Here is a 27254-nt window from a genome sequence, read left to right on the forward strand (position 1 = left end):
TGCAGCTGACTAAGGAAAAGTAGGACAGACAATGTAATCACCATTTTACTGCCAATGATTGCACAAAGTTGGTATCAATTTCACTGTGTAATGAGATGCCTCCCCTGTACAAAGACAACAAACAAACATATATTCTTAATTATAGCATCTGAAAAATATTCACAACAATGCCGTACGTAGAGGATCATGTTTATTAGCTGCAGTGGACATTGAAATGCATCTTTACAGGGAGGCAAATATAATGTAAAACTATATTTACAGACCGAAAATACATATATTTTTTACTTCTATTCACTCAGTTGTTAATAATGTTGATTTTAACAGTAAAAAACACACAGTAGAGGTTTGCACTGTAGCACACTAATAAATCCCAATTATAAGATAAAAATTGTACTTACATCACCAAATGGAATGTTTATACTTTTGTTGTGCAAAGAGACATTCCTGCAACTACATGTTGACATTCTGAGAAAATGCTTTCATTGGAACACCTCCGTATGCAACGTATGTACAAGTCACTCTCGCTCAAATATGAAATGACATTTTTCAGAGTCATGCCCAACTGTCAGCCACTTCACCAGTTCACTGCATATGCTAAGATGAACAAGACATAAATGCAGGCTCATTCCCCGTACATGTAATGAATTATGGGTAATCTTGAATGAATACCCCCTTAAAGCTACAAAGAAACAACCACTTCATTCCTAGCGACAGAGCTCTCCCTTCCCTTCATCATCCAACAGCTCTATAAGTTTTCATCATAGGTGTCCTGATGTTGCATAGCACGGTGCATGGCAATTACAGTTGTCTGGTCAATGGGGTTTGTTTGAGGAGAAGTGGTCCATGTTAGAGACAGTCTCTCTCTTGTTCTCCATCTTCTCTCGTAGTCAGTTAGCCAGAGACCAAGGCCCAATTACGTCCCCTCTGCCTTCTCCTCACCCTCTGTAGGACTCTTCGGTGGGCTTCCAGAGGACGAGCCCTCTCCTCCTTCTCCTCCATCATCTGAGAAACACACAGAACAGCATTCATTATTTTAGTCAGAAACATATAATTGAAAATGCCTCAAGGCCCATGTAATGGAAAATGTCTGCATTCCAATTATAATCCAAGCTGTGTACTCTCCCCTCTTTTGTGTTGCTTTGTAAGATATGGATGATATGTTGCATTCACAAGATAAAAGGAATATGAGATTACCAACCTCAGCACATAACACATAGCTGGCTGACACCTTGAATATCAACAGAGACTAATCATAGCATAGACCCTCAACTCAACCGCTTTGTTCATATCCAGCATTTTAATACTGTTTTGAACACTGACAAAGTGCAATACGCCACATAGAGACGAGAATCTTCTGAGGAAATGGGCCAATACCGACTGCTACTTGCCAGACACTTACAGTATTTTATTCTACCGATCAAACACTACTCTGCTTTGATCCTCATAGGGCAATGCCTAGGGGATTTATACTGCAAATTGCAGGCAACTATGTTATATCTGGTTCATGCCCTCTATAACTTGAGGACCTATGGACCCCGACATTGCACTGCAGCCACTAAGTGAAAAGAAGCAGAGCTGAGTAATACAGTTATACATCTACAGAGGCCTCCAACTAACAATTACTTCCCCACCCCTATGAACCAATGCATTGATTGGCTTCCCCTCACTGATAGATAGCCCTTTCCAAATGACCCTCACAGCCATTGAGCTATTACTAAAAAGAGAGAGATGGCTGTTCCCTTCTTTAGTTTCCATTTAAACAGTTAAAGCTGTGGTACATTTTCCATACTGTTAACTTCCAGATGCCCTTTCCACTAAACCCTGCTTGATTAATGGAAAGCTGGCTGTCCAGACAGACACTTGCTAATGGTGATGGGTACTGGGCTGGCAGGGCCTAACAAAAGCACTCAACCATCTATTTATGACAGAGTGCTTTGTTCTTTGTTAAGTGATGTTCTGCCATGCTTTTCCCTTATATTTAGGTTTGGATTGTATAATTTATGGAAAAGTGCAATACTACATCTAAAGTAAACAGGTAGAACTGTTAATCTAAATGTTGAGATGAAAATACCTTCAATTGTGCAATTCATCCTAATCATTAACAGAGTGAAAGCATGCAGGCCTATGTAAATTATTGTAAATATTGCTGAAAGTATGCAGTCAAGTACTGTATGTAATTAAAAATACATTTCACTACCCACCTACAACAGAAAGCTCTGCTAGTTTGTCTGACAGGTCAGCAGGCCCCGCCTCAACGATATCAGGTACAGCGTTCCTCCGGCCAGTCCTCCCCGTGGCTGCAAAGTCGGTGACAACAGGCTCCACATCAGTCATCGCTGGGCCCTGTCCTCATAGCATAGTCTGGAGGGAAAGGAACACAACACCATAGTGTATTTTATGTCTAAACATATTGTAACTGGTTGATAACACTGCGTTATAAATCATTACACAAGCTCTCAGTCACACATCCCAGTACAACAGAATATCTGCAGTGCATATTACAGAGGTAATCACTCACAGGAAGTTGGTGGCACCTTAATTGGGGAGGACAGACTCGTGGTTACGGCTGGAGCGGAATAGTTGGAATGGTATCAAATACATCAAACGGATGGTTTCCATGTGTTTGATGCCATTCCATTGACTCTGTTCCAGCCATTATTATGAGCAGTCTTCCCCTCAGCAGCCTGCACTGTAATCAATGTATTGGGCACGCTGCACTTGTAATAATAAGCAGTAACAGGCCTAATATTTTTTGAACAAAAATTATGTTCAGAATGAATCAGTCTATATTTCTTCGTCTGGTAAAGTGTCATGCTTTTAACTCCAACTATCTGGGAATGTATTGTACAGTATCAAATCAAATCAAATTTTATTTGTCACATACACATGGTTAGCAGATGTTAATGCGAGTGTAGCGAAATGCTTGTGCTTCTAGTTCCGACAATGCAGTAATAACCCAACGAGTAATCTAACCTAACAATTTCGCAACAACTACCTTATACACACAAGTGTAAAGGGATGAAGAATATGTACATAAAAATGTATGAATGAGTGATGGTACAGAACGGCATAGGCAAGATGCAGTAGATGGTATAGAGTACAGTATATACATATGAGATGAGTAATGTAGGGTATGTAAACATATAAAATTGGCATTGTTTAAAGTGGCTAGTGATACATGTATTACATAAAGATGGCAAGATGCAGTAGATGGTATAGAGTACAGTATATACATATGAGATTAGTAATTTAGGGTATGTAAACATTATATTAAGTGGCATTGTTTAAAGTGGCTAGTGATACATTTTTAGGGGGGTGCTCCTTCTGCTGTTTCCTGAAGTACACGGTCATCTCCTTTGTTTTGTTGACGTTGAGTGTGAGGTTATTTTCCTGACACCACACTCCGAGGGCCCTCACCTCCTCCCTGTAGGCCGTCTCGTCGTTGTTGGTAATCAAGCCTACCACAGTATAGTAAAGCTCTACAGACAGAACCCTGATATGAGCAATATTACAGATCATAGTGCTTTCACTAAGAGCACTGCTTCAATACCCTGCTCTAATGCCATTTGGTCCTTTAGCTCTAGTCTAAATATCTAGGACCTTTGTTAACTTGGCCTAAAGGCAATTGATTGGTATTACTACAGGGACATATACATCTGATCAATATTGTGATCAATACTCAACTATGTGTTACGCAACCTTTCGTGCAGCTCCATTTCCCCTTTGAATAAACAACCCTGCGTTTTACATTATGAGACCAAATGTAGGAAGACTAAATACCATGCAATGCAGTGTACAACTTGACCAGCAGAGGGCGCATTTCACATCAATACAGTATTGTAGGTCTAATAATAATCTACTGGTCATGTTAAACAGGGAGTAACTCATTCCCTCTTGTTTTGTTTTGTTAACGCTAAGTAAAGATACTCAGAGATTGGATTACAGTCTCTCCTGGACTATTCACTATCTTATATTTTTAACACCCACCAGCGATAACATTTAGACAGCCTATACATTTCCAAAGGCAATATGTCCTACCTCCAAGAACACAGCACACACACAGATAGTGCCTAAAAAACCCATCTAGCCATCCTTCAACAGATGGTGCATCGCCTCCAGTGGGTGTAGATCAAGGCCGTAGGTGATAAGCACCCACTGGATGTCACAAGATTTAGAATTTAATCAAACCCCCTAAATCAACACAGGCTATTCTTGGATTAGCTTTGTCGCTATTTTACCAGCTTAACACCTGGGGCACCGGTGAGGCAGGTCAGACGGACACAGGGAGATGTTAGTCAGAGTCAGGGCCACGCAGGGAGACGTTAGTCAGAGTCAGGGCCAAGCAGGGAGATGTTAGTCAGAATCAGGGCCACGCAGGGAGATGTTAGTCAGAGTCAGGGCCACGCAGGGAGACGTTAGTCAGAATCAGGGCCACGCAGGGAGACGTTAGTCAGAGTCAGGGCCACGCAGGGAGACGTTAGTCAGAATCAGGGCCACGCAGGGAGACGTTAGTCAGAATCAGGGCCAAGCAGGGAGACTTTAGTCAGAGTCAGGGCCAAGCAGGGAGACGTTAGTCAGAATCAGGGCCACGCAGGGAGACGTTAGTCAGAGTCAGGGCCAAGCAGGGAGACGTTAGTCAGAATCAGGGCCACGCAGGGAGACGTTAGTCAGAATCAGGGCCAAGCAGGGAGACTTTAGTCAGAGTCAGGGCCAAGCAGGGAGACGTTAGTCAGAATCAGGGCCAATCAGGGAGACGTTAGTCAGAATCAGGGCCAATCAGGGAGACGTTAGTCAGAATCAGGGCCAATCAGGGAGACGTTAGTCAGAATCAGGGCCAATCAGGGAGACGTTAGTCAGAATCAGGGCCAAGCAGGGAGACGTTAGTCAGAATCAGGGCCAAGCAGGGAGATGTTAGTCAGAATCAGGGCCAAGCAGGGAGACGTTAGTCAGAATCAGGGCCAAGCAGGGAGACGTTAGTCAGAATCAGGGCCAAGCAGGGAGACGTTAGTCAGAATCAGGGCCAATCAGGGAGACGTTAGTCAGAATCAGGGCCAATCAGGGAGACGTTAGTCAGAGTCAGGGCCAAGCAGGGAGACGTTAGTCAGAATCAGGGCCACGCAGGGAGACGTTAGTCAGAATCAGGGCCAATCAGGGAGACGTTAGTCAGAATCAGGGCCAATCAGGGAGACGTTAGTCAGAATCGGGGCCAATCAGGGAGACGTTAGTCAGAATCGGGGCCAATCAGGGAGACGTTAGTCAGAATCAGGGCCAAGCAGGGAGACGTTAGTCAGAATCAGGGCCAAGCAGGGAGACGTTAGTCAGAATCAGGGCCAAGCAGGGAGACGTTAGTCAGAATCAGGGCCAAGCAGGGAGATGTTAGTCAGAATCAGGGCCAAGCAGGGAGACGTTAGTCAGAGTCAGGGCCACGCAGGGAGACGTTAGTCAGAATCAGGGCCAAGCAGGGAGACGTTAGTCAGAATCAGGGCCAAGCAGGGAGACGTTAGTCAGAATCAGGGCCAAGCAGGGAGACGTTAGTCAGAGTCAGGGCCAAGCAGGGAGACGTTAGTCAGAATCAGGGCCAAGCAGGGAGACGTTAGTCAGAGTCAGGGCCAAGCAGGGAGACGTTAGTCAGAGTCAGGGCCAAGCAGGGAGACGTTAGTCAGAATCAGGGCCAAGCAGGGAGACGTTAGTCAGAATCAGGGCCAAGCAGGGAGATGTTAGTCAGAGTCAGGGCCAAGCAGGGAGACTTTAGTCAGAGTCAGGGCCAAGCAGGGAGACGTTAGTCAGAATCAGGGCCACGCAGGGAGACGTTAGTCAGAATCAGGGCCAAGCAGGGAGACGTTAGTCAGAATCAGGGCCAATCAGGGAGACGTTAGTCAGAATCAGGGCCAAGCAGGGAGATGTTAGTCAGAGTCAGGGCCAAGCAGGGAGACTTTAGTCAGAGTCAGGGCCAAGCAGGGAGACGTTAGTCAGAATCAGGGCCACGCAGGGAGACGTTAGTCAGAATCAGGGCCAAGCAGGGAGACGTTAGTCAGAATCAGGGCCAAGCAGGGAGACGTTAGTCAGAATCAGGGCCAATCAGGGAGACGTTAGTCAGAATCAGGGCCAAGCAGGGAGACGTTAGTCAGAATCAGGGCCAAGCAGGGAGACGTTAGTCAGAATCAGGGCCAATCAGGGAGACGTTAGTCAGAATCAGGGCCACGCAGGGAGACGTTAGTCAGAATCAGGGCCAAGCAGGGAGACGTTAGTCAGAATCAGGGCCACGCAGGGAGACGTTAGTCAGAATCAGGGCCAAGCAGGGAGACGTTAGTCAGAATCAGGGCCAAGCAGGGAGACGTTAGTCAGAATCAGGGCCAATCAGGGAGATGTTAGTCAGAATCAGGGCCAAGCAGGGAGACGTTAGTCAGAATCAGGGCCAATCAGGGAGATGTTAGTCAGAATCAGGGCCAAGCAGGGAGACGTTAGTCAGAATCAGGGCCAAGCAGGGAGACGTTAGTCAGAGTCAGGGCCAAGCAGGGAGACGTTAGTCAGAATCAGGGCCAATCAGGGAGACGTTAGTCAGAGTCAGGGCCAAGCAGGGAGACGTTAGTCAGAATCAGGGCCAAGCAGGGAGACGTTAGTCAGAATCAGGGCCAAGCAGGGAGACGTTAGTCAGAATCAGGGCCAAGCAGGGAGACGTTAGTCAGAATCAGGGCCAAGCAGGGAGACGTTAGTCAGAATCAGGGCCAAGCAGGGAGACGTTAGTCAGAATCAGGGCCAAGCAGGGAGATGTTAGTCAGAATCAGGGCCAAGCAGGGAGACGTTAGTCAGAATCAGGGCCAAGCAGGGAGACGTTAGTCAGAATCAGGGCCACGCAGGGAGACGTTAGTCAGAATCAGGGCCAAGCAGGGAGACGTTAGTCAGAATCAGGGCCAAGCAGGAAGACGTTAGTCAGAGTCAGGGCCAAGCAGGAAGACGTTAGTCAGAGTCAGGGCCAAGCAGGGAGACGTTAGTCAGAGTCAGGGCCAAGCAGGGAGACGTTAGTCAGAATCAGGGCCAAGCAGGGAGACGTTAGTCAGAATCAGGGCCAGGCAGGGAGACGTTAGTCAGAGTCAGGGCCAAGCAGGGAGACGTTAGTCAGAGTCAGGGCCAAGCAGGGAGACGTTAGTCAGAATCAGGGCCAAGCAGGGAGACGTTAGTCAGAGTCAGGGCCAAGCAGGGAGACGTTAGTCAGAATCAGGGCCAAGCAGGGAGACGTTAGTCAGAGTCAGGGCCAAGCAGGGAGACGTTAGTCAGAATCAGGGCCAAGCAGGGAGACGTTAGTCAGAATCAGGGCCAAGCAGGAAGACGTTAGTCAGAGTCAGGGCCAAGCAGGGAGACGTTAGTCAGAATCAGGGCCAAGCAGAGAGACGTTAGTCAGAGTCAGGGCCAAGCAGGGAGACGTTAGTCAGAATCAGGGCCAAGCAGGGAGACGTTAGTCAGAATCAGGGCCAAGCAGGGAGACGTTAGTCAGAATCAGGGCCAAGCAGGGCCATTTGGACTATAAATGTAATTGTTTTGACTTAGGGCGGTGAGTGACTAACGGTGTTATGCAGTGGTGTAAAGTACTCAAGTACAATCACTTTAACATACTACTTAAGTAATTTTTGGGGGTACTGTACTTTACTATTTATATTTTTGACAACTTTTACTTCACTACATTCCTAAAGAAAATATTTGTACATTTTGGATGCTTAGCAGGACAGGAAAATTATCCAATTCACACACTTATCAAGAGAACATCCCTGGTCATCCCTAATGCCTTTGATCTGGCAGACTCGCTAAACATAAATGCTTTGTTTATAAATTATGTCTGAATGTTAGGATGTGACCCTGGCTATTCGTAAATAAATAGAAAAACAAGAAAATTGTGCCCTCTGATTTGCTTAATATATATAAGGATTTTGAAATGATTTATACTTTTACTTTTGATACTAAAGTCTATTTAAAACCAAATACTTTTACTCAAGTAGTATTTTGCTGGGTGACTTTTCTATTAAGGTGTTTTTACTTTTACTTAACAATTGGGTACTTTTTTCACCACCGGTGTTATGTATGGCCAGCTTCATCTGTTTACCAGCTTTAGAAGACAGAATGCTGGTTAAGCAGCATGGCCCATATAAAGGCCCTGTGTGCGCTGAGAGTGAGACCCTCGGAGGAGTGATCCTGCATGTTTAAAGGCCCACTGCTAAACACATGCATCCATAACTGTCTGAGACTACAGAGAGACTGCTGTATTTGGACTTGGGTCCCATCCAATAGAGGGCTCTGAGTAGCAGTGGAACCAACAGTGCCCTCACAGAGTGGGAGCAGCAGGAACTGGTGTTGGCATTCTCCTCAGTGCAGCCATTCAATCATCTACGTCCACTGGAATAAAAGGAGCTGGCTGCGTTGCCAGCAGGCCCCTGTGCCAAGCAGCCAACGAGAGCCCAGTGCCAGAAGACAGGAGGGAGGCAGCAGCTTGTGTGTGTTTGACTGAGAACATCACTGCCCACTGCTGTTAGAAACACAAGCTTGTCTCCGTATGGTTGAGCTCACTCACACACTGCAGCAAGGAGGGCGTCGTAAAGCATCCTATGCATATGTGGGTTGAAAGGTGTAGGTGTGTAAAGGCCTATTGTTGTCAGAATCAGAAAGGATAGAATCTGTTTACAGGTTAGACCACTAAAGACTGACTATAAGAGCCTTGCCAATCAGCAAACATGTTTCCCTTAAAAGGTCTCCTGAGTGGCGCAGTTGTCTAAGGCACTACATCGCAGTGCTAGCTGTACCACTAGAGATTCTGGGTTTGAGTCCAGGCTCTGTCGCAGCCGGCCGTGACCGGGAGACCCATGGGGCGGCACACAATTGGCCCAGCGTCGTCCGGGTTAGGGGAGGGTTTGGCTGGCAGGGATGTCCTTGTCCCATCACGCGCTAGCGACTCCTGTGGCGGTCCGGGCGCCGTGCACGCTGACACGGTTGCCAGGTGCACAGTGTTTCTGCCGACACATTGGTGTGGCTGGCTTCCGGGTTAAGTGGGCATTGTGTCAAGAAGCTGTGCGGCTTGGTTGGGTTGTGTTTCGGAGGATGCACGGCTCTCGACCTTCGAGTCTGTACGGGAGTTGCAGTGATGAGACAAGACTGTAACTACCAATTGGATACCATGAAATTGGGGAGAAAATGGGGTAAAAAAATAAATAAAAAATGTTTCCCTTGAAAGTATGCAAGGAAGTCAAATATCTTGAAGTCAGCACTTGAGCAACACTAGCCTGGTGGAACCAGCCTGATTGCTGCATTCACCATTCTGATTCACAAGTAAAATAGAATGATGAACACAGTGATCAGACTGGTTCTACTTCAACACATGCATTATCTAATAACAAACCCCTCTAAAACAAAGACTGTTAATCCAGTCTTGATCAGTCTTAATCCTTAACAGTGTTGGAGTAGCACAACATCTTATCTCCTTCTAATTCTTTACAACTTTCCAGCTACAGTACAGTATGACAACAAGAAGTTGTTAATGGAGAGAAATCTCCTCATTCCTGAATGGGTTTCCTTTCATGTCTATTTACGGTAATGACTACCCAGCAAGGACATTTGGTTCCTTGGAAATTGTGGGAATGTACGTTTTGGTTTCCCATTGGTTCTGGGAACGAAGCCATACGTTTCCCGACTGGAATGTTTTTTAAGCGTTCTGAAAACGGAAGTGAACATTTCGTCTGTTCTGGGAATGTTCATTTTTAGGTTGCAGGGAGGTTCTGAGAATGTTTTACTATGGTTCCCTGAACGTTCCTGGGAGGTTTTATTAATGTTCTGAGAACGGAAATTATAGGTTATCTGTTCTGCAATTAAGTTGGGGATGGGATTGAAGGGACAAATATAGGAAAAATATACTAACTGAGCACAGCACAGATGACTGACATCTCTCCATCAGATAAAGATTGACAATCTTGACAAAAACATGAAACCCAGTTAACAGTTCCAAAATGCAAACATAAATGTGGAATATCTCCAAAACATTTGCAATTATTATAGTCAACAACAGAGGATGTAGAGCGTCTTGCATGTCAGGCACGTCAAAGCTAAATATACAAGGTAACACTACTTGTGAAGTACACAAATAAGCCCATAAATATGCAAAAATAGGTCTAAATGGCTGACCTAGGAATGGACCCTGGGAGATGAGTGATTCATGCTAAAAACTCAGATTATGTTCCAATTTATCAAAAGATTAAATCAGTTGTAATGGACTTAATATACTTCACACTAATTTGAAAAACAAGCCTTAAAATACTCAGCCCATCTTATTGACTTAATGAGCCATCCCTTTAAAACATAGGATTGGTTATAGGGACAACAGGATTATACAGATACTTATATATGCAGCAAGTACTCATGCATACGATGAAAAATGTACGATGTGTGACCACTCCACGTTACATTTTATGAAGCATGAAAAGAAACACACCGTGTAAAAAACTGTGGGAATATAACGATCAGGTCAAAAACTTACTGGACATATAACCCTCAGGTCGTTTGGGTTCTATTTACGTTCCAACAAACAAGATAAACATGTTTGAGTTCAGTGAATATTCGCTGCTCTACGGAGTGGGGATAAGATGTGCACAGCCACTGTGCCGCAATGCCATTCCATTCACATGGCATTTCCCAGGAGACACTGTACATTCTAAAACTAACTCTGCACAAAGTCGTAAACACACTTAACTAGGCTCTGCTGCTCTACTACTGAGAATGTCTCACTGCAGAACTCTTTGTGGAAAACACCTGGATGAGCCTACTACTTGTCTTTCTGAAATTTGAATGGAAATCTGTCCTTAGTTGTAAATGGAAGCGTCTTATGTCATGTGGTCTGTCCTCACAACCTGTCAAAGCTTTGTTATTTTAGTGGCTTGAATTGTCTCACTTACTAATGGCTGAACTGTAAACTGTCTCCCTCTGTCCACCAGTGCTGGTTGGACCAATGTGGAGTGATGACCTAGAGCAGCTTGGCTGAGTGTGATAAGGGTAACGGCCATTGGAAGTTCCTACTCCTGTGTCAGAACAGCAAACAACACGTGGAGCCCCAGCTAATTTACTTAGTGACAATGGCTTGAAAGAGAACCATTACTCTGGGCTAGGCTGACCTTCAAGCTCAGACGGCCACCACCACTCATCACTAGCGTTGCACACCCTGCCAGCCACAAGGTTTCTTGATCCTCCTCATATTAAATGGAGAATATAGCACACTTTCAATAACCCCACTGCCTCTTAATCTACATGGAAATAAGCTTTCAATTGAGGTAAGAGGATTCATAGGTGAGGGAAAGTGGCGCAGTTACAACAGCTCAGGTGTGACACAGGGTGCAGAGTCAACATGCCAATTAGCTCATAAGGGAACGAAAATAACTTCAGTGCACTTTTCTATTTCAACCAACTGTTTCTAGAGCCTTCTATACTATTTCATCTCTAGGTGATGAATACAATTTGTAAGCAAATCATGCACCAATAACTACATTCAACCAGCTGTCATAAAGGCCATTGTTGTGAGAAGGTTATCCGACAGTACCCGTATGTCCGATTGCCAGGAGGCTTACATGGACAGATATAAGTGATCCTCTGTAGCTCAGTTGGTAGAGCAAGGTGTAGTAGTAGGATATTGAGTTCAATTCCCAGGACCACCCATACTTAAAATGTATGCACACGACTGACAAAGCTGCTTTGGATAAAAGCATCTGCTAAATGGCATATATATAATAGGTGGATGAACTGCATGCAGAGAGAAAAACACCTGAGGCTCAACCAGGACCCTGTCCCTGGGTTCCCCCTCTTCTTTCCACTCCACTGAGAGAAGAGAGAGCTCCCGACGTCTGATAATGAGCCGTGTTCAGTGGGAAACTTAAGGGAATTAAGTCACATGGCAGCTTTGTGAATAAACAGTTGGCTGTTCATTATTCAGGTGGGTCAGGGACTCTCATTACTGTAGCCCATAAACAAACAAAAGAGTCCTGCTCACAGAGCATAGTGAACAGCCTGCCTCGCCACTCCCACTGTTTACTCATATAGCAGCGCAAAGCATAACATGACATCATTGATCTGGCACCATTGTCTAATTGTCCACTGAGGTATTATTGAAAACAATGATTTTCCACAGATGGAAGATACTCTACAAGGAAGAGAAATGTGACAGTGTCCTATTTATATCTGAGAGATGTCCATCCAAGAATGTTGTATCCTGCCCCTATGGGCTCTTTACCCAACCCAGTGGTAGCTGTGTTGATCCCGCTGTGAGTGACAGTGTGGAAGGCCGGCCCGTCCTCGGTCTGTCCCTCTCAGCAGGCTCACAGGCTTTTCCCAGCAACCCTCTGTCCAAAAGGGCAGCATGTGACCGAGCGAGCGGTCAGATAACACGGCCAACACAGAGAGACCCCAGCAAGGCAACGGGGATGACTGCCAAACATAACTTAGAAATACTGTGACAACATTTGATTAAGGCACAGCAGGTCCAGAAATAAAAAAACAAACGCGCACGTAACAGCCATTAGGCGAAGGAAGAAAATGAGTCATCTCTTTGAATGTTGTAGGAGCCAAATGCTTGTTGATGTAACTGATAAGAAACCACATTACATTGCGAAAACATGCAATTAAATGAATCACAGGCATCACGGCTACAGTACATTGTGTCTCTGCACAATGTTATTTCAGCGTTATTATAAAGCCTTGACAGCAGATGCCCATTTGATCATGTTACACTGCTCATTGGACCTCTTCTACCCAGAAATATATCCTAGTTGGGGAGCTCACAATATTTCCTCTCAACTACTAATATTTGTCATTTTGCTATGGAAAGATGTAATTCGAAACAAAGCCTACAAAAGTTGCCTCCATGTTTTGCAGCATAGAGAGGGTAATTAAGTAAATGTCTCCCATAGCAGCCGGGAAGAGAAGAGGGCCCTCCACCTCCATATAGGGCTATATTTGGACAGGCGATCTCCTGATGACTGGGATTTAGAGGACACAGCTCCCAGGGCTGCACATTCTCTGTCACTCATATGTAAGAGCACCAAACTGACAAGTGACTTTAGTGCACTGAAAAGCTTATCTTTTTCAAATCACTGAGTAGGGCTCCTCCAGGGTATTTCCAATCGAGAGATTCATAAGCCTGATTGAGCATCTCTTCAGTTCATACCATCTGCAAATTCTTGTTGCCATTTCTCATAAATATCCTACATTATTGTAGCTAGTGTCACATCTGGTCAGACAGAGTCATTCTTAAAGCCACTGATGAGCTCATAAAACGTCTTTATAAACACCCCCAGTGCTCAAAGAATACATATAACAAGCAATGGAGAGAGAAAAAAACATAAACATACTTAGCAGGCGAGTTGAAGATGCTGTGCAGGTAAGCCGGATGAGAGGTTTTAATCTTTCCCTATTTATAGCCAAGTGAGTTGGCCTGAGCAGCAGCAGCGAGGAGAGATGGAGATGAGGCAGAGCAGAGAGGCAATGTGATTCATCATCTACTGACCACTGTAGAGGCGGGACTATGGTCGTTCTCCCATTCCAGACGGAGGGAGAGAGGCCGTCCCTGGAGGATGCCTGTCCTGCTGGCCACCTGCCTCCTCAAACAAACATGAAACATTCTCCCGATAGGCAGTTTCCAAAATGGCACACTATCCACTGTATAGTGCAATATGTTTGACCAGGGCGCATAGGTCAGCGTAAAAGGTTTTGGGTTGGCATTTGGGACACAAATATGATCAAATCCCTCCAAGATTTACTAAAATCCTTTGAACTGGATAGTCAATTGGATATCTACATGCTTTGAAGTGAAGAAAGCCAGTATCTGATCTTGAAATAAGCCACACCAGAGCTTTGGAAAACAGCTGCCCGTGGCTGAGTTGACAATTTACAGAACACAACACATTGAGGTCTTATTGAAGTTGAGCATTTGAGGAACAAAATGCATTTTTCACTTAATATTTCTGTAAAAGTCCTAGCTAAGTCATAATATCTAAGAAAATCACCCAGATGCCTAAAATAGTCCCACAAAAAATATAATACCGAAACAAACATTTCTATCACACCAGTGTGTTAAACTGATCAAGGCTATATTGAAGCAATAAGGCCAGAGGGGGTGTGGTATATTGCTAAAATACTGTGTCACGGCATGACGCAACACCGTGGGATAGGTACGATGCAACGCCGTGGTATATTGGCCATATACCACAAACCCCCGGGGTGCCTTATTGCTATTATAAACTGGTTACCAGCGTAATTAGAACAGTGAACAATACATTTTGTGTCATATCTGTGGTATACCACGGCTTTCAGCCAATCAGCATTCAGAGATCAAACGACCCCGTTTATAATCACAATTAATGCAAATCTTAGATGCTGGTTTCAAAGCTTGATGCTGTGACCCGTCGTGTTGCCAAGGGCATCTTTGAGACTCACTGTCAATTCATGGCCCTCTCCCCCAGGAAGCAGCCTGTGACTTTGAAAAGGCTTCCTCCCTTTGCACTTTGTTGAAAAATCACCTTGAGAAGATTCATGAGGAGTTTAATGTCGGGGAGAGCAAGAGTCAGGGAGCGGAAATTCTGAAAGCCGATTCATTACACACGCCTGCCAGAAGAGGCATGCACTCCAACACTGTAACTCCTCTCTCTGGTAGGTCTGATGGCCTCACCATTATGTGCCCGAGTGACAGTGACCCCATCAAATAAAAACAGCTCTCTCTGCTCACCCAAGATTGACTACAATTGCATAATTAATGATATAAGCGGATTTGAATAAAATATTCATATTTTGTACTGTGTATATGCACACACATGCACTGGCATTCTCTATAAATAGATATTTATGGTGACTCATCTATTTGGCTACATGTGAAATAACACATTTTCAATAGGCCCAAAGACCCTCCTTTATAATCAGTCAATCGATGCATTCAGAAAGTATTTACACCCCTTTACTTTTTCCCCACATTTGTTGTGTTAAACCCTGAACGTAAAATGTATTAAATTGCAATTAATTTGTCACTGGTCTACACACAATACCCCATAATATCAAAGTGGAATAATGTTTTTAGACATTTTTACAAATGTATTAAAAATGAAAAGCTGAAATGTCTTGAGTCAATAAGTATTCAACCCCTTTATTATGGCAAGCCTACCCTGTGTGCAATAATAGTGTTTAACATGATTTTTTAATGACTGTTTCATCTCTGTACCCCACACATACAATTATCAGCAAGGTCCCTCAGTCAAGCAGTGAATTTCAGATACAGATTCAACCACAAAGACCAGGGAGGTTTTCCAATGCCTCGCAAAGAAGAGAACCAATTGGTAGATGGGTAAAAATTAAATAAAAAGCAAACATTGAATATCCCTTTGAGCATCGTGAAGTTATTAATTACACTTTGGATGGTGTATCAATACACCCAGTCACTACAAAGATACAGGCGTCCTTCCTAACTCAGTTGCCGGAGAGGAAGGAGACCGCTCAGGGAATTCACCATGAGGCCAATGATGACTTTAAAACAGTTACAGAGTTTAAAAGCTGTGATAGGAGAAAACTGAGGACGGATCAACAACATTGTATCTACTCCACAACACTCACCTAATTGACCTAAGCAAAAAGAAGGAACCCTAACAGAATAAAAAATATTCCAAAACATGCATCCTGTTTGTAACAAAGCACTAAAGTAATACTGAAATACATTTGGCAAAGGAATTAACTTATTGTCCTGAATACAAAGTGTTATGTTTGGGGCAAATCTAATGCAACACATTACTGAGTACCACTCTTCATATTTTCAAGCATAGTGGTGGCTGCATCATGTTATGGGTATGCTTGTAATCATTAAGGACTGGAGAGTTTTTCAGGATTAAAAATAAAACGTAATGGAGTTAAGCACAGGCAAAATCCTAGAGGAAAACCTTGTTCAATCTGCATTCCACCAGACACTAGGAGATGAATTCACCTTTCAGCAGGACAATAACCTAAAACACAAGGCCAAATCTATACTGGTGTTGCTTAGAAAGACAGTGAATGTTCCTTAATGGCCGAGTTACAGTTTTGACTTAAGTCTGCTTGAAATCCTATGGCAAGACCTGAAAATGGTTGCCTAGCAATGACTAACAACCAATTTGACAGAGCTTGAAGAATTTTGAAAAGAAAACTGGGAAAATGTTGCACAATCCAGGTGTGGAAAACTCTTAGAGACTTACCCAGAAAGACTCACAACAGTAATCGCTGCCAAAGGTGATTCTAACATGTATTGATTCAGGGGGTTGAATACAGATATTAGTGTTTTATTTTTCATCCATTTTTCATCTACTTTGACATTTTAGTATTTTGTGTAGATTGTTGACAAAAAATTACAATGAAATCAATTTTAATACCACTTTGTAACAGCAAAATGTGGAAAAAGTCAAGGGGTGTGAATACTTTCTGAAGGCGGTGTATCTGTACAATTTCCACAGCAATTTTGCTTAAAACAATCCAGATTAACAAGGTTTATTACACATGAAAGGAAAAACAATCATCCAAGACTCTTGGATAACATGGTGCCTCTTGGGCAATTCAAAATACTGATTGAGGACATTTTACCTGAATAATGTGTTTTTCTATGATTGTGTTTTGCTTTTCTAGTATTGATATGAATATTGATATGTACTGCTGTATATACAGGGCTAATCAGTAAAATAAACCTTGGTCTCAGCATAACTCCCTGTCAAATTGTTGCGGATAGTTCACCCAAATTACACATTGGTTTCCTTACCCTGTAAGCAGTCTATGGACAAGGTATGAAAGGAATCCATTCTTTGGTTTAGATTCCCTGGCACGGTTTCCACATGCTAACGTTTTAGCATTTTTGGCACAAATCCCATTCAAGTCATGGGACTGATATTAGCATTTTTCGCACATCATGTCCAAATAATTTGAAAGTATCTCAAATGGATTGTGAAGCTCAACAAAGTCACATAGCTGCATTGAACATGATGCGCGAAAAATGCTAATATCAGTCCCATGACTTGAATGGGATTTGTGCTACAAATGCTAAAATGTTAGCATGTGGGAAAAGTTCCAGGGAAACTAAACCAAAGCATGGATTGCTGTCATAACTTGTCCATAGACTGCTTACAGGTTAAGGAAACTAATACGTAATTTTGTCATTTATTTACAAACTATTGCTTGTAAATAAAATAAATAAAAACTTAAATTATCAATGGCTTTAATAAATAATTAATTTCCTCACATTCGAGAGAATTCCTGCCAGAGGTTAATAACAAACTTTGTGAATGAAACCCTTGTCTTTATATCGGCCCATATATCATGTGTCACAGACTTCATGAGCAGATAGGTGGTTTGTCTAGCAGTAAATGAGAGTACCATTTCATCAAATCACATAGGGCAGTCTACAATAAACAACCGGCTTGTTGAAGACTTTACCAGGCAGTTGTGCGGTCTGCTGGGGCCAAACAATCATAGCTAGGTGGTCTATTTCATATTTGTTATTCCTCGTACAGTGTCTCGTTCAACCGCAGCTTCATCAACAGAGTGCAACGCAGGATATAAAGCAGGGCGACGAGTACAGCCTAGATTGCTTGTGGTTTATCTTTAGCCTCTGTGATGACTCAGCTCAAATCCAGTGATTTAAGATTACACAATCCTGGTTGTTTTATTGCCCCAAGTCTCTAGACTTTACACAAGGCTGGATAAAACAAGGATTAGGCCTTCATCTACTGACTGTGGGGCTCTTCATCTACTGTGTGCACTCTGTGAATTATAACGTGTATGGTTATAATTTATACAGATGTACACTACCTGTCAAAAGTTTTAGAACACTTATTCATTCAAGGGTTTTTCTTTATTTTTTACTATTTTCTACATTGTAGAATAATAGTGAATACATCAAAACTATGAAATAACACATATGGAATCATTTAGTAACCAAAACAGTGTTAAAAAAATCGAAATATATTTTCTATTTGAGATTCTTCAAATGCCCACAATTTTCCTTGATGACAGCTTTGCACACTCTTGGCATTCTCTCAACCAGCATTATGAGGTAATCACCTGAAATGTGTGCCTTCTTAAAAGTTAATTTGTGGAATTTATTTCCTTCTAAATGTGTTTGAGCCAATCAGTTGTGTTGTGACAAGGTAGATAGCCCTATTTGGTAAAATAACTTCACAGAGTTCAAGTAACAGACACATCTCAACATCAACTCTTCAGAGGAGACTGTGTGAATCAGGCCTTCATGGTAGAAGTGCTGCAAAGAAACCACTACTAAAGGACACCAATAGTAACAAGATACTTGCTTGGGCCTAGAAACACGATCAATGGACATTAGACCGGTGGAAATATGTTCTTGGTCTGATGAGTCCAATTTTGAGATTATTGGTGAACGGATGATCTCCGCATGTGTGGTTCTCACCGTAAAGCATGGAGGAGGAGGTGTTATTGTGTGGGGGTGCTTTGCTTGTGAACCAGTTCATGATTTATTTAGAATTCAAGACACACTTAACACTCTACTACAGTACACAACATAAGAATAATGTGGGATTGCATTGCTGTTCTGCCACTAAACCAATGGCTCCTTTCATTACCAAAATGCCAGAGGTTTAATGGGCTAAAAAGGACCAAATGTGACCCAGCAGTATGGATAAAGCATTAGCAATACATCCCAAAATAGTTTCCTCGTATTCAATATTTCACAGAAAGGACATGTGTGTGTGCAGCAGCCTCTGGAAGCTGTTCTGACTCTGGCAGTGCAGTCCAGAATGACAATGTTAGACTCCCACAATGGGCCAGATTTGTGATCATTTTATTGACTCAATAGTGAGAGGAGCGAGAGCATGCTTGACTAAGTGCTAAAACTGATGCGGTTTCACAAGAGCCAATAGAGAGAAATATTAATGGCGTCTTTTTGTAGGCACTAACTCTGCCATGGTTCGTTGGACAAAGCCTATGGGAAAGTTAATTTAGTTTTTGTAGGGTTTTTTGATAAACACAGAAAATAGCGTATGTGGTAAACACAGGTTTAGGAGATTTTATACGTTTTGTTCTATGCGATAATCTTCAGCAGCTAAAGTCACTTTCTGTGCATTTTGAAGCATTTATGTAATAAAAAAACACATAAAGGCTTTATAATTCATAAAGGTCATGTTAACTGACTGATATTACAATCATAGAACAAAATGTATAAAATCTCCTAAACCTGTGTTTACCTTATTTTCTACCTTTATCCCACAACCATATTCTTTTCTCATTCATTTTCTCCATAGGAATGGCTGAACGAACCAGAGTTAACTCAGTTCTGTTTTTTAGGGCTACAAGCTGTTGAGCTCTATTAATTACCGTAAGGCAGACTAAGCTGAGAGGGAGCCAGGCAGAAGAGAGGAATGATGGGAAAGAGGAGCCCTCCTGGGGCATTGCTAGTGAAATACCAGCACAGAAACTGTCAAAGGCATTCACAGATGCATTGATGACACTCACTGAAGAAAAAAACACTTCAAACAGCGTGAGCCACAACAAAACCGCTTTCCTGTAGCAGGCAGACTGTAGTTAAAGATGGCCAAATTGAAATGCCACCTATTGTCAGCGTTTACCTGACTAAGCCCTAATCCTTTCAGACGCCATCTTTAAAAGACAGTTGGTCTCTGGGGATTTAAAGTAGAGGTGTCTTCGATCAAACTCCTGATGAGTCTCTAATCAGGTTACAGCTTACCCTCTTTGTTTGATACAATAAAAAGCACAGTTTCTCTCTGCATTTGTTTTATCAGACATTCCTGAGAAAAACTTTTAATGTGTAGGTACGACACAATGTGATAACAGGGAAATAAGGGGTACCAAACTGCCCTTTTCATTCCCATCATGTGTGCAATTACACACACTAGTAGGCAGACAACATTACTAATTCTCTGTCATCAACTCAGCCAATTAACAGGATTATACAAATGGGAGGCACCTAAGCTCATTACCTGAATACATGTTTTTAAAGTACAGTCACGACTGACCAATTTGGAATGATCTACTGTGATATAAGATCCTTAGTGACAGGCAGATGATGGTCACTGGTCCACATGAATGATGAATAGTTATATTTGCATATCTAACACCGGACAACCTCCAGATAGCAGGAATATAAGCCTATAGGCAGCTACCAGCTCGGGACATACAAACCCCACCTCTAAGGTGAAAAGGGTAACAGCGTTCTTCACATTTCTCTTGACCTTTCCAGAGAGTAATAATAATGGTATAGCGTTGCGAGGTGAAGGAGCGCTGAGTCTATTTGACAAAGTGCTGACCAGAGGAAGCAGAGGGGGGTGTAATGCTATGTCCCCATGCAACTTCAGCTGTCGCTCTGGATATACGTTAACAACATCTCACTTCTACTTTTAGTATCCTCTTTAGAAAATACAGCAGTCCGTTGACAACAACAGCCTGGTCCAAGCTGAGTGGCACTGTTTGGATGGTAAACTGACACCTACACTACAGTAATTCTAAACTTACACAATGATTATGGTGGAGAAGGTCAGACAGATTGTGCGACGGGGTCTGGAAATTACATGTTACACAGGATTCTAAAGACTAGAGCAGGCAGTCAACATATTTAAGATTAGAATGTGTCTGCAATCTCTCCCCTCTCCATGTCATAATCAACACATTTCCCCAGGCTGGCTCATTATTCTGCCAGTCATGTAGTCTCTCAGGGCAGGTGTTGACTGGTGGATGTGTTGATGGTGGGAGTGAAAGGAATAGCATGGTGCTTACCCTCTACTCAGCAGGAGCTAGGGAGTCAGACACTGGAATGGAATGCATGCTGTAATCAGGAATAAACCCAGTGCTTGGAGATCACCATAAATACAACATCCTACTGCATGATGCACGTAGAGCAGACACGGTTTCAAACCATAGGTTTGAGTTGTCATCGGAAAGGTTTAAGCTGAGTGTCACCTTCCTCAAACAGCTTATTCAAAAGATGAGAGCCACATAAATGTGACCATGCTTTATTTCATCAGTGGGAATAATATAAGATATAATATAAAATAAATGAGGAAACACTGATTGATAGAATCAGTATTGTTCCTCGTGATTGCACTGCAGTCAGGTAAGCTAATTGAAACATTTATGGCATTAAATCAAATCAACTAGGTATTCAGACAGAGCGACAAACAATTGAATTAGAGATAGGTGAGCTTTGTTTCAAGTATTGAATAGCCTTCAAAGGCTAATGTCATTTGGAATGAGAGGAGGATTTGTCCTTAAAATACAACGACCTTATGAACAATTATTAATAACCCTGATTATCAATCAATCCAAGTAGCATGATATTCGTTGATATTCTTCTGCATGACAAACAACATGATTGTTCAATAACAATGGAATGCATGTAGCCTACAACGGATAGATCGATTGACAAAAAGGTTGCTCAAACATCTGCACATTGTAGCCTATAGTGTGTATGACATTGCATATACGGCATTGTCATGTGTGGAATTTACATGACTGAAATTCTCTGGCTGCAGATTTCTACCGCAAGTAATGACAACAATAACCAGCTGAATTAAGAACCGTATAACTTGCGCATAAATTAGGCTTCAGCAGCCTGTAGGTTACTTGTCGGCATTGGGCAACAACCTGACGACGAGTAACCTTCCAAAACACGAAATATGGTGACACTTACTTACCCAATGTGTAGAGCAAATGGTTGTTACAATAATGTGCTTAAAATGCGCTCCCCCGAAATATATATTTCACCATCGACAACCCATGGATAGGACGCGTTGCGCACAGTCCATCCTCATCGTGATTTCCTCTACTCTCTTTATTCTAGTGAGAGGAACAATATCCCCGCCACGGTGACATCACACAGACATACTTCGCACGGGAACGCGCAGAGGCCAGTGCGGGTTTAACTTGAGCACGTTTGTTTCGTCCTCTATCACAGTGTCTTTGAAGTATAATGATTAATAATGTAATTACGACCCTATATCACCAGTTTGATGGACATTCAGATTGACATATGTTCTGATAAGGAACTGATAATGTAGTATTGACATTTGCATTGCATCAGTTTGAATTTAACTGTCATGTAATGAGAAACAAAGACTTTGGACTACTATGTCATTAAAGCAATTCCAGTCATTACATATTTCTGATGGATAAAGATAGCTTACCAAATGAATGCTTGAATTTCTTACTTGTCTAGTGGTTAATTTATTTGTATAATAAATATGCATCACTGAACACTATGATGAACACATGTATGCCTCCACATTATTGCTCTGTATCCAGAAATAAAATGAGCAATGAGGTTTCCTGTAAATTGTGAAATGTAATGTTAAATTCCAGAGCAGACAGGCAGCCACAGAGAAAATTAGTTTTCCAAGATATAATTGTGCGTATATGCATGGGAGGACAGGGAAAAACACTTTTTCAGCTGGAGAAAACACAGACTAACTGAACGGGGACAATGCCAAACGCAGCACAGTTGTGTGTAATGAACTATATGTATCAGATGCAATTCCATTTCACGAGTTTCAAATTGTTGGGGTCTCTTGTGATGTTGAGATTTGTTATACTTCTTTATGAATTGCATTAATTTCCCCCAGACCTTCCTGTTCAATTACACCATCAGGGATAGGCTATAGTAAGTAGCTTGGAGAGGTAAACCAAACTAACACTTATATAAGTATGCATACTGCATATCTGCAAATGTGATTTCACTTATCACTGCATTCAAACATCAGTATCATATACTGAGAATGTATGAAGACCCTTTGGAGAATTAGGCTGCTTCCAATCAATGCAATTTGTTTTGTGTACTGTCTGAACAAGCAGTAGCTGTTGTAAAAGAATAGCTACTGCTTTGACTTAAATTAAATGTGATTTCAAACCATCTGTCACTCTTCTTACTGTAAAGAGTAGGCCTATGTCAGGCTTTCATCCAAACTAAACAGGTGAAGAATATAATTAGATAAGGGAGGAAATGTATCTTCTAAATCTAACTAAAGCAATTAAAATAGCAACAAGATCAGACTGTGCTCCCCTTCCACAGCCAAAATCAGGGTAGCCTAATATTCAGTAAGGAAAGGCTCAATTATCACCTGAGCAAGGTACCTGGCTGATTAACTGATGCCCATGTGAAACCCACAAGCCAAGGCTCGTGCAAGACTACTTACATACTTACTAATTTACATGTGAAAGCCAAGGTACTCATGAATGACTTCCTAATACTCCATAGCCAGAATATGTGATTATCCAAATTAGCCTAATCTGATATGTTGAAGGTAACAAAGCTACCACATATCTGACTGTGAATTTTAACAGTAGCCCTTTGTACTGTTGCTCACTGCAAAAAGCCACGAATGACTCATTTACATACTTATTTTCCACACATTATCTTTTTTCCCTATCTTAATGTCTCCCACTGCTGAGGCCATTAGTGAATGATTCAGAGCAGCATTTTGTGCTCAGGGGGAATGCAATTGGGATACATTTTTCTTCTCAAATTAAAGTGATGGTGATGGAATCCATGAGAGAGATTTAAACGAGTCCATTTGACCCCCTTGATTGATAAATATATTTCTTCCCATTAACATGATTCCAGAATTATCCCTGCTTGTCCCTTTGAAAACAGCCCAGGGTCTATTAATAGAGGTTTCCTAGAGATGACCTTGTTGTGACAAGGAGGTGTCTGAGCTCACTCCTCGCCAGAGCTGTCTGCTGTCTCCAACAGCTGGCCATTTTGGGTAGAGAAAAGCTCTAATGTCTGTCTTGTAGAATGTGTCATGCTTTATAACCCCTTCTAATCTGTTGGGTTCATGCTAAATCATTGCTACTATGGGTTTTTATTGGTTGGATGGGTTGTAGTAGCTATAAGTATAAGGTGAGACACATGGTTGAGCAGGAAATTTGGCATCCACTATTCAAGAAGTGAATGACTTCACTTGAATAGGAAATATACTGAAAAAAAATGTTACAGTTCATATAAGGAAATCAGTCAATTGAAATAAATTCATTAGGCCCTAATTTATGGAGTTCACATGACTGGGCAGGGGCACAGTCATGGGTGAGCCTGGGAGGGCATAGGCCCACCCACTGGGGAGCCAGGCCGAGCCAATCAGAATAAGTTTCTCCCCACTAAAGGGCTTTATTACAGACATAAATACTCCTGTTTCATCAGCTGTCTGGGTGGCTGGTCTCAGATGATCCTGCAGGTGATGAAGCCAGTTGTGGAGGTCCTGGGCTGGCATGGTTACACGTGGTCTGTAGTTGCCAAATTCTCTAAAGCAACGTTGGAGATGGCTTATGGTAGAGAAATCAACAATCAATTCTCTGGCAGCAGCTCTGATTCCTGCAGCCATCTGTGGCGTTGTGTTGTGTTATAAAACATTTTAGAGTGGCCTTCTATTTTCCCAGCACAAGGTGCACCTGTGTAATGATAATTCTGTTTAATCACCTTCTTGATATGTAACACCTGTGAGGTGGATAGATTATCTTGGTAAAGGAGAAATGCTCACTAACAGGGTTGTAAACAAATTTGTGACATTTTAGAGAAATAAGCTTTTTTATGGGTATGGAACATTGCTGGGATCTTTTATTTCAGCTCATGAAACATGGGACCAGCACTTTACATGTTACATTCATATTTTTGTTCAGTATAGAACTATCAACTGACACGGAACAGGTTGAGCCATCCAGCAAAGAGGGAGCTGAATTATAGATACTTCCTTTGTCTGGAGTGAAATTGAATGGAATGTGTGCCAATGACTTTGAATATTTCCACACCTGGATACTGTTTCCTTCCTTCATTGTGTTACAATGTTCATTCAACAACAATGAGGTCATTGTTTTTAGAACAAACAAACAGAATCAAAGCAACAAATGTGCCAATTTTCTGAGTATGCTGCATTTATTCACACTTGTGCATGATCACATCTCTGATCACACACACCGGAAATGAGTCATAGATGGGGGTGTTTCCCATGTAAAAGAAACGGGAAAGTCAGTGAGATCGTAAACAGATGATGAGCGGGTAAGAAATGGTGTCCCTTGAGAGGGCAAACACAAGATGTACAGTATGTCAGGAGAAGTGCAATATTCTACTAAGGAGATGTACACCTGGAATGCGGAGGGGGAATGGAGGGAAAAAGAGAGACAGAGGAGGTCAAAGAGAGAGAGGGAGGAAGAGGATGAGCTTGAATTGGTTAAAAATGGTGGGGAAAAAGGGAAATGGTTTGTTAAAGAAGAATGGTTGAAAGTGTAAGCAGAGTGAGCTGTACACTGGATCGAAGACAGGAGGAGAAATGGATTGAGTGAGGGCAAAGTATCAGAGGGGGTAGGTGTGGTGAAGTTCTCAGAGCCAGAGGCTTGCACCAAGGGTCAGGATAAAGATGAGACGTGAAGCTAGGAGTGACATTTTTGGAAAAAGTGTACCCTTGCCTTTTGGCTGATCCATTTGTGGTTTCAGGGTGGGTGAAAAAGGAGCTGGGTGCTGTGGAATCGGTGAAGGTTGTTGATAATTGTTTGTGCTTCTGCTGGTCAGAGGAAGCAGGCCATCCGCATTTAAAGGAATGGGGACAAGAGACGTGAATTTTTATTTTATTTTTTGCTCTCAAGATAAGGGTGCCATTGAAAGGAGTGATTAATGGGGTAGCGGTAAACGTGAAGTTGACCAACTGAAGGAGAAGATTCCAGGTGCTTGTGATGCTTGTCATTTGGTGCGATGCAGACAGGGTGGCGTGAGTGGTGAAACAGAAGAGTCGTTGTCTGTTCTTTTGAGTTTTGATGTTGAGTCTTGGCCTGACAAATTGATGGTAGAATATATAAGTTATCCCGTGTGTCAAACACATTACGTTGTTACAGGTGTCAAGCTTATGGGCATGTGGCAGCAGTGTGTAGGAGGGAGGTTCCTAGGTGTGAGACGTAAAGAAGGGCATGAGACAAAGGAATGTGTAGCATTGGGGAAAGTAGTGGTATGTGTTAGTTGTAGGGATGCCCATGGTCCTGGGGATCAGAAATGTATGGAGGAGAGAGGCAGGTTGAGGTTTCCAGGGTTAGAGTAGTGCAGAAGTTGTCATATGCTGAGGCAGTAAAGATAGAAGAGAAATGGGTCAAGGGGGAGGGATCCTGAGAGGAGTGGTGTGAGTAGTAGATCTGTACCAGTACAGAGGGATACGCCAACAAGTGATATATGCTTCAGTAAGATTGGATTTTTAGCGTTTACAACAATGGCTATCAATTGTACTGCAGGGATGGTACATAAGTTGCAGAAAAATTAGGTTATGGTAGCAGCTGCAGAGAGGTATTTGGATGTAAGAGACCTGACGTCAGAAGAGTTACAAGGTGTGTTGAGTGGTGGTGTCCCGTCCTTTCTGGCTGTTGGCCTGAGGTAGGACTAGATAGATGTAAATAGTGGAGTAGGGTGGTATGTTTTTAGTGAGCGTAGGATTAGATGGTAGGGTATTTGTTGATTTTTTATTTATATAGAGCACCAGTCAAACGTTTGGACACACCTACTCATTCTAGGGTTTTTCTTTATTTGTATTATTTTCTACATTGTATAATAATAGTGAAGAAATAAAAACTATGAAATAACACATATGGAATTATGTAGTAAGCAAAAAAGTGTTAAACAAATCAAAATATATTTTATATTTGTTACGCCCTGACCGTAGAGAGCTTTTTATGTCTCTATTTTGGTTTGGTCAGGGTGTGATTTGGGTGGACATTCTATGTTCATTTTCTATGTTTTGTATTTCTTTGTGTTTGGCCGGGTGTGGTTCTCAATCAGAGGCAGCTGTCTATCGTTGTCTCTGATTGAGAATCATACTTAGGTAGCTTTTCATCGGTGGGTAGTTATTTTCTGTTTTGTGTTTCTGCACCTGACAGGACTGTTTCGGTTTTCGTTCATTCTCTTTGTTATTAGTGTTCAGTTGTAATAAAAAGCATGAACACTTACCAGCTGCGCTTTGGTCCGATCCTTCTTCAACAGACGACCGTTACAATATTTGAGATTCTTCAAAGTAGCCATCCTTAGCCTTGATGACAGCTTTGCACACTCTTGGCATTCTCTCAACCAGCTTCATGAGGTAGTCACCTGGAAGGCATTTCAATTAACAGGTGTTCCAAGTTAAAATAGAAGGTAGTGTAACGGTTGTCGTCGGAAGGATGAGACCAAGGTGCAGCGTTCTTTGTGTTCCACATCATTTATTAACCAAGTGAAACTTTAGAAAAGACAA

The 27254-nt window shown here is 42.4% G+C and overlaps 1 protein-coding gene across 2 annotated transcripts; it reads right to left on the reverse strand.

The window, feature by feature from the left end:
• Window positions 1–177: 177 nt before the first annotated feature.
• pkib (protein kinase (cAMP-dependent, catalytic) inhibitor beta) lies at window positions 178–21866 on the reverse strand. 2 transcript variants are annotated; one of them, XM_038963101.1, is made up of 3 exons: window positions 21699–21866; window positions 2202–2361; window positions 178–1002 (listed from the first exon to the last, which is right to left on the reverse strand). In XM_038963101.1, exons 2-3 carry the CDS (start codon window positions 2332–2334, stop codon window positions 914–916), a joined length of 222 nt encoding a protein of 73 aa, XP_038819029.1. In that variant the 5' UTR covers window positions 2335–2361; window positions 21699–21866; the 3' UTR covers window positions 178–913. The 2 variants fall into 2 exon arrangements, with proteins under 2 accessions (XP_038819029.1, XP_038819028.1); XM_038963100.1 differs by lacking the exon at window positions 21699–21866 and adding an exon at window positions 13371–13528.
• Window positions 21867–27254: the final 5388 nt, after the last annotated feature.

Source organism: Salvelinus namaycush, chromosome 24 (genome assembly GCF_016432855.1).
Source record: "Salvelinus namaycush isolate Seneca chromosome 24, SaNama_1.0, whole genome shotgun sequence".
NCBI lineage: Eukaryota > Metazoa > Chordata > Actinopteri > Salmoniformes > Salmonidae > Salvelinus > Salvelinus namaycush.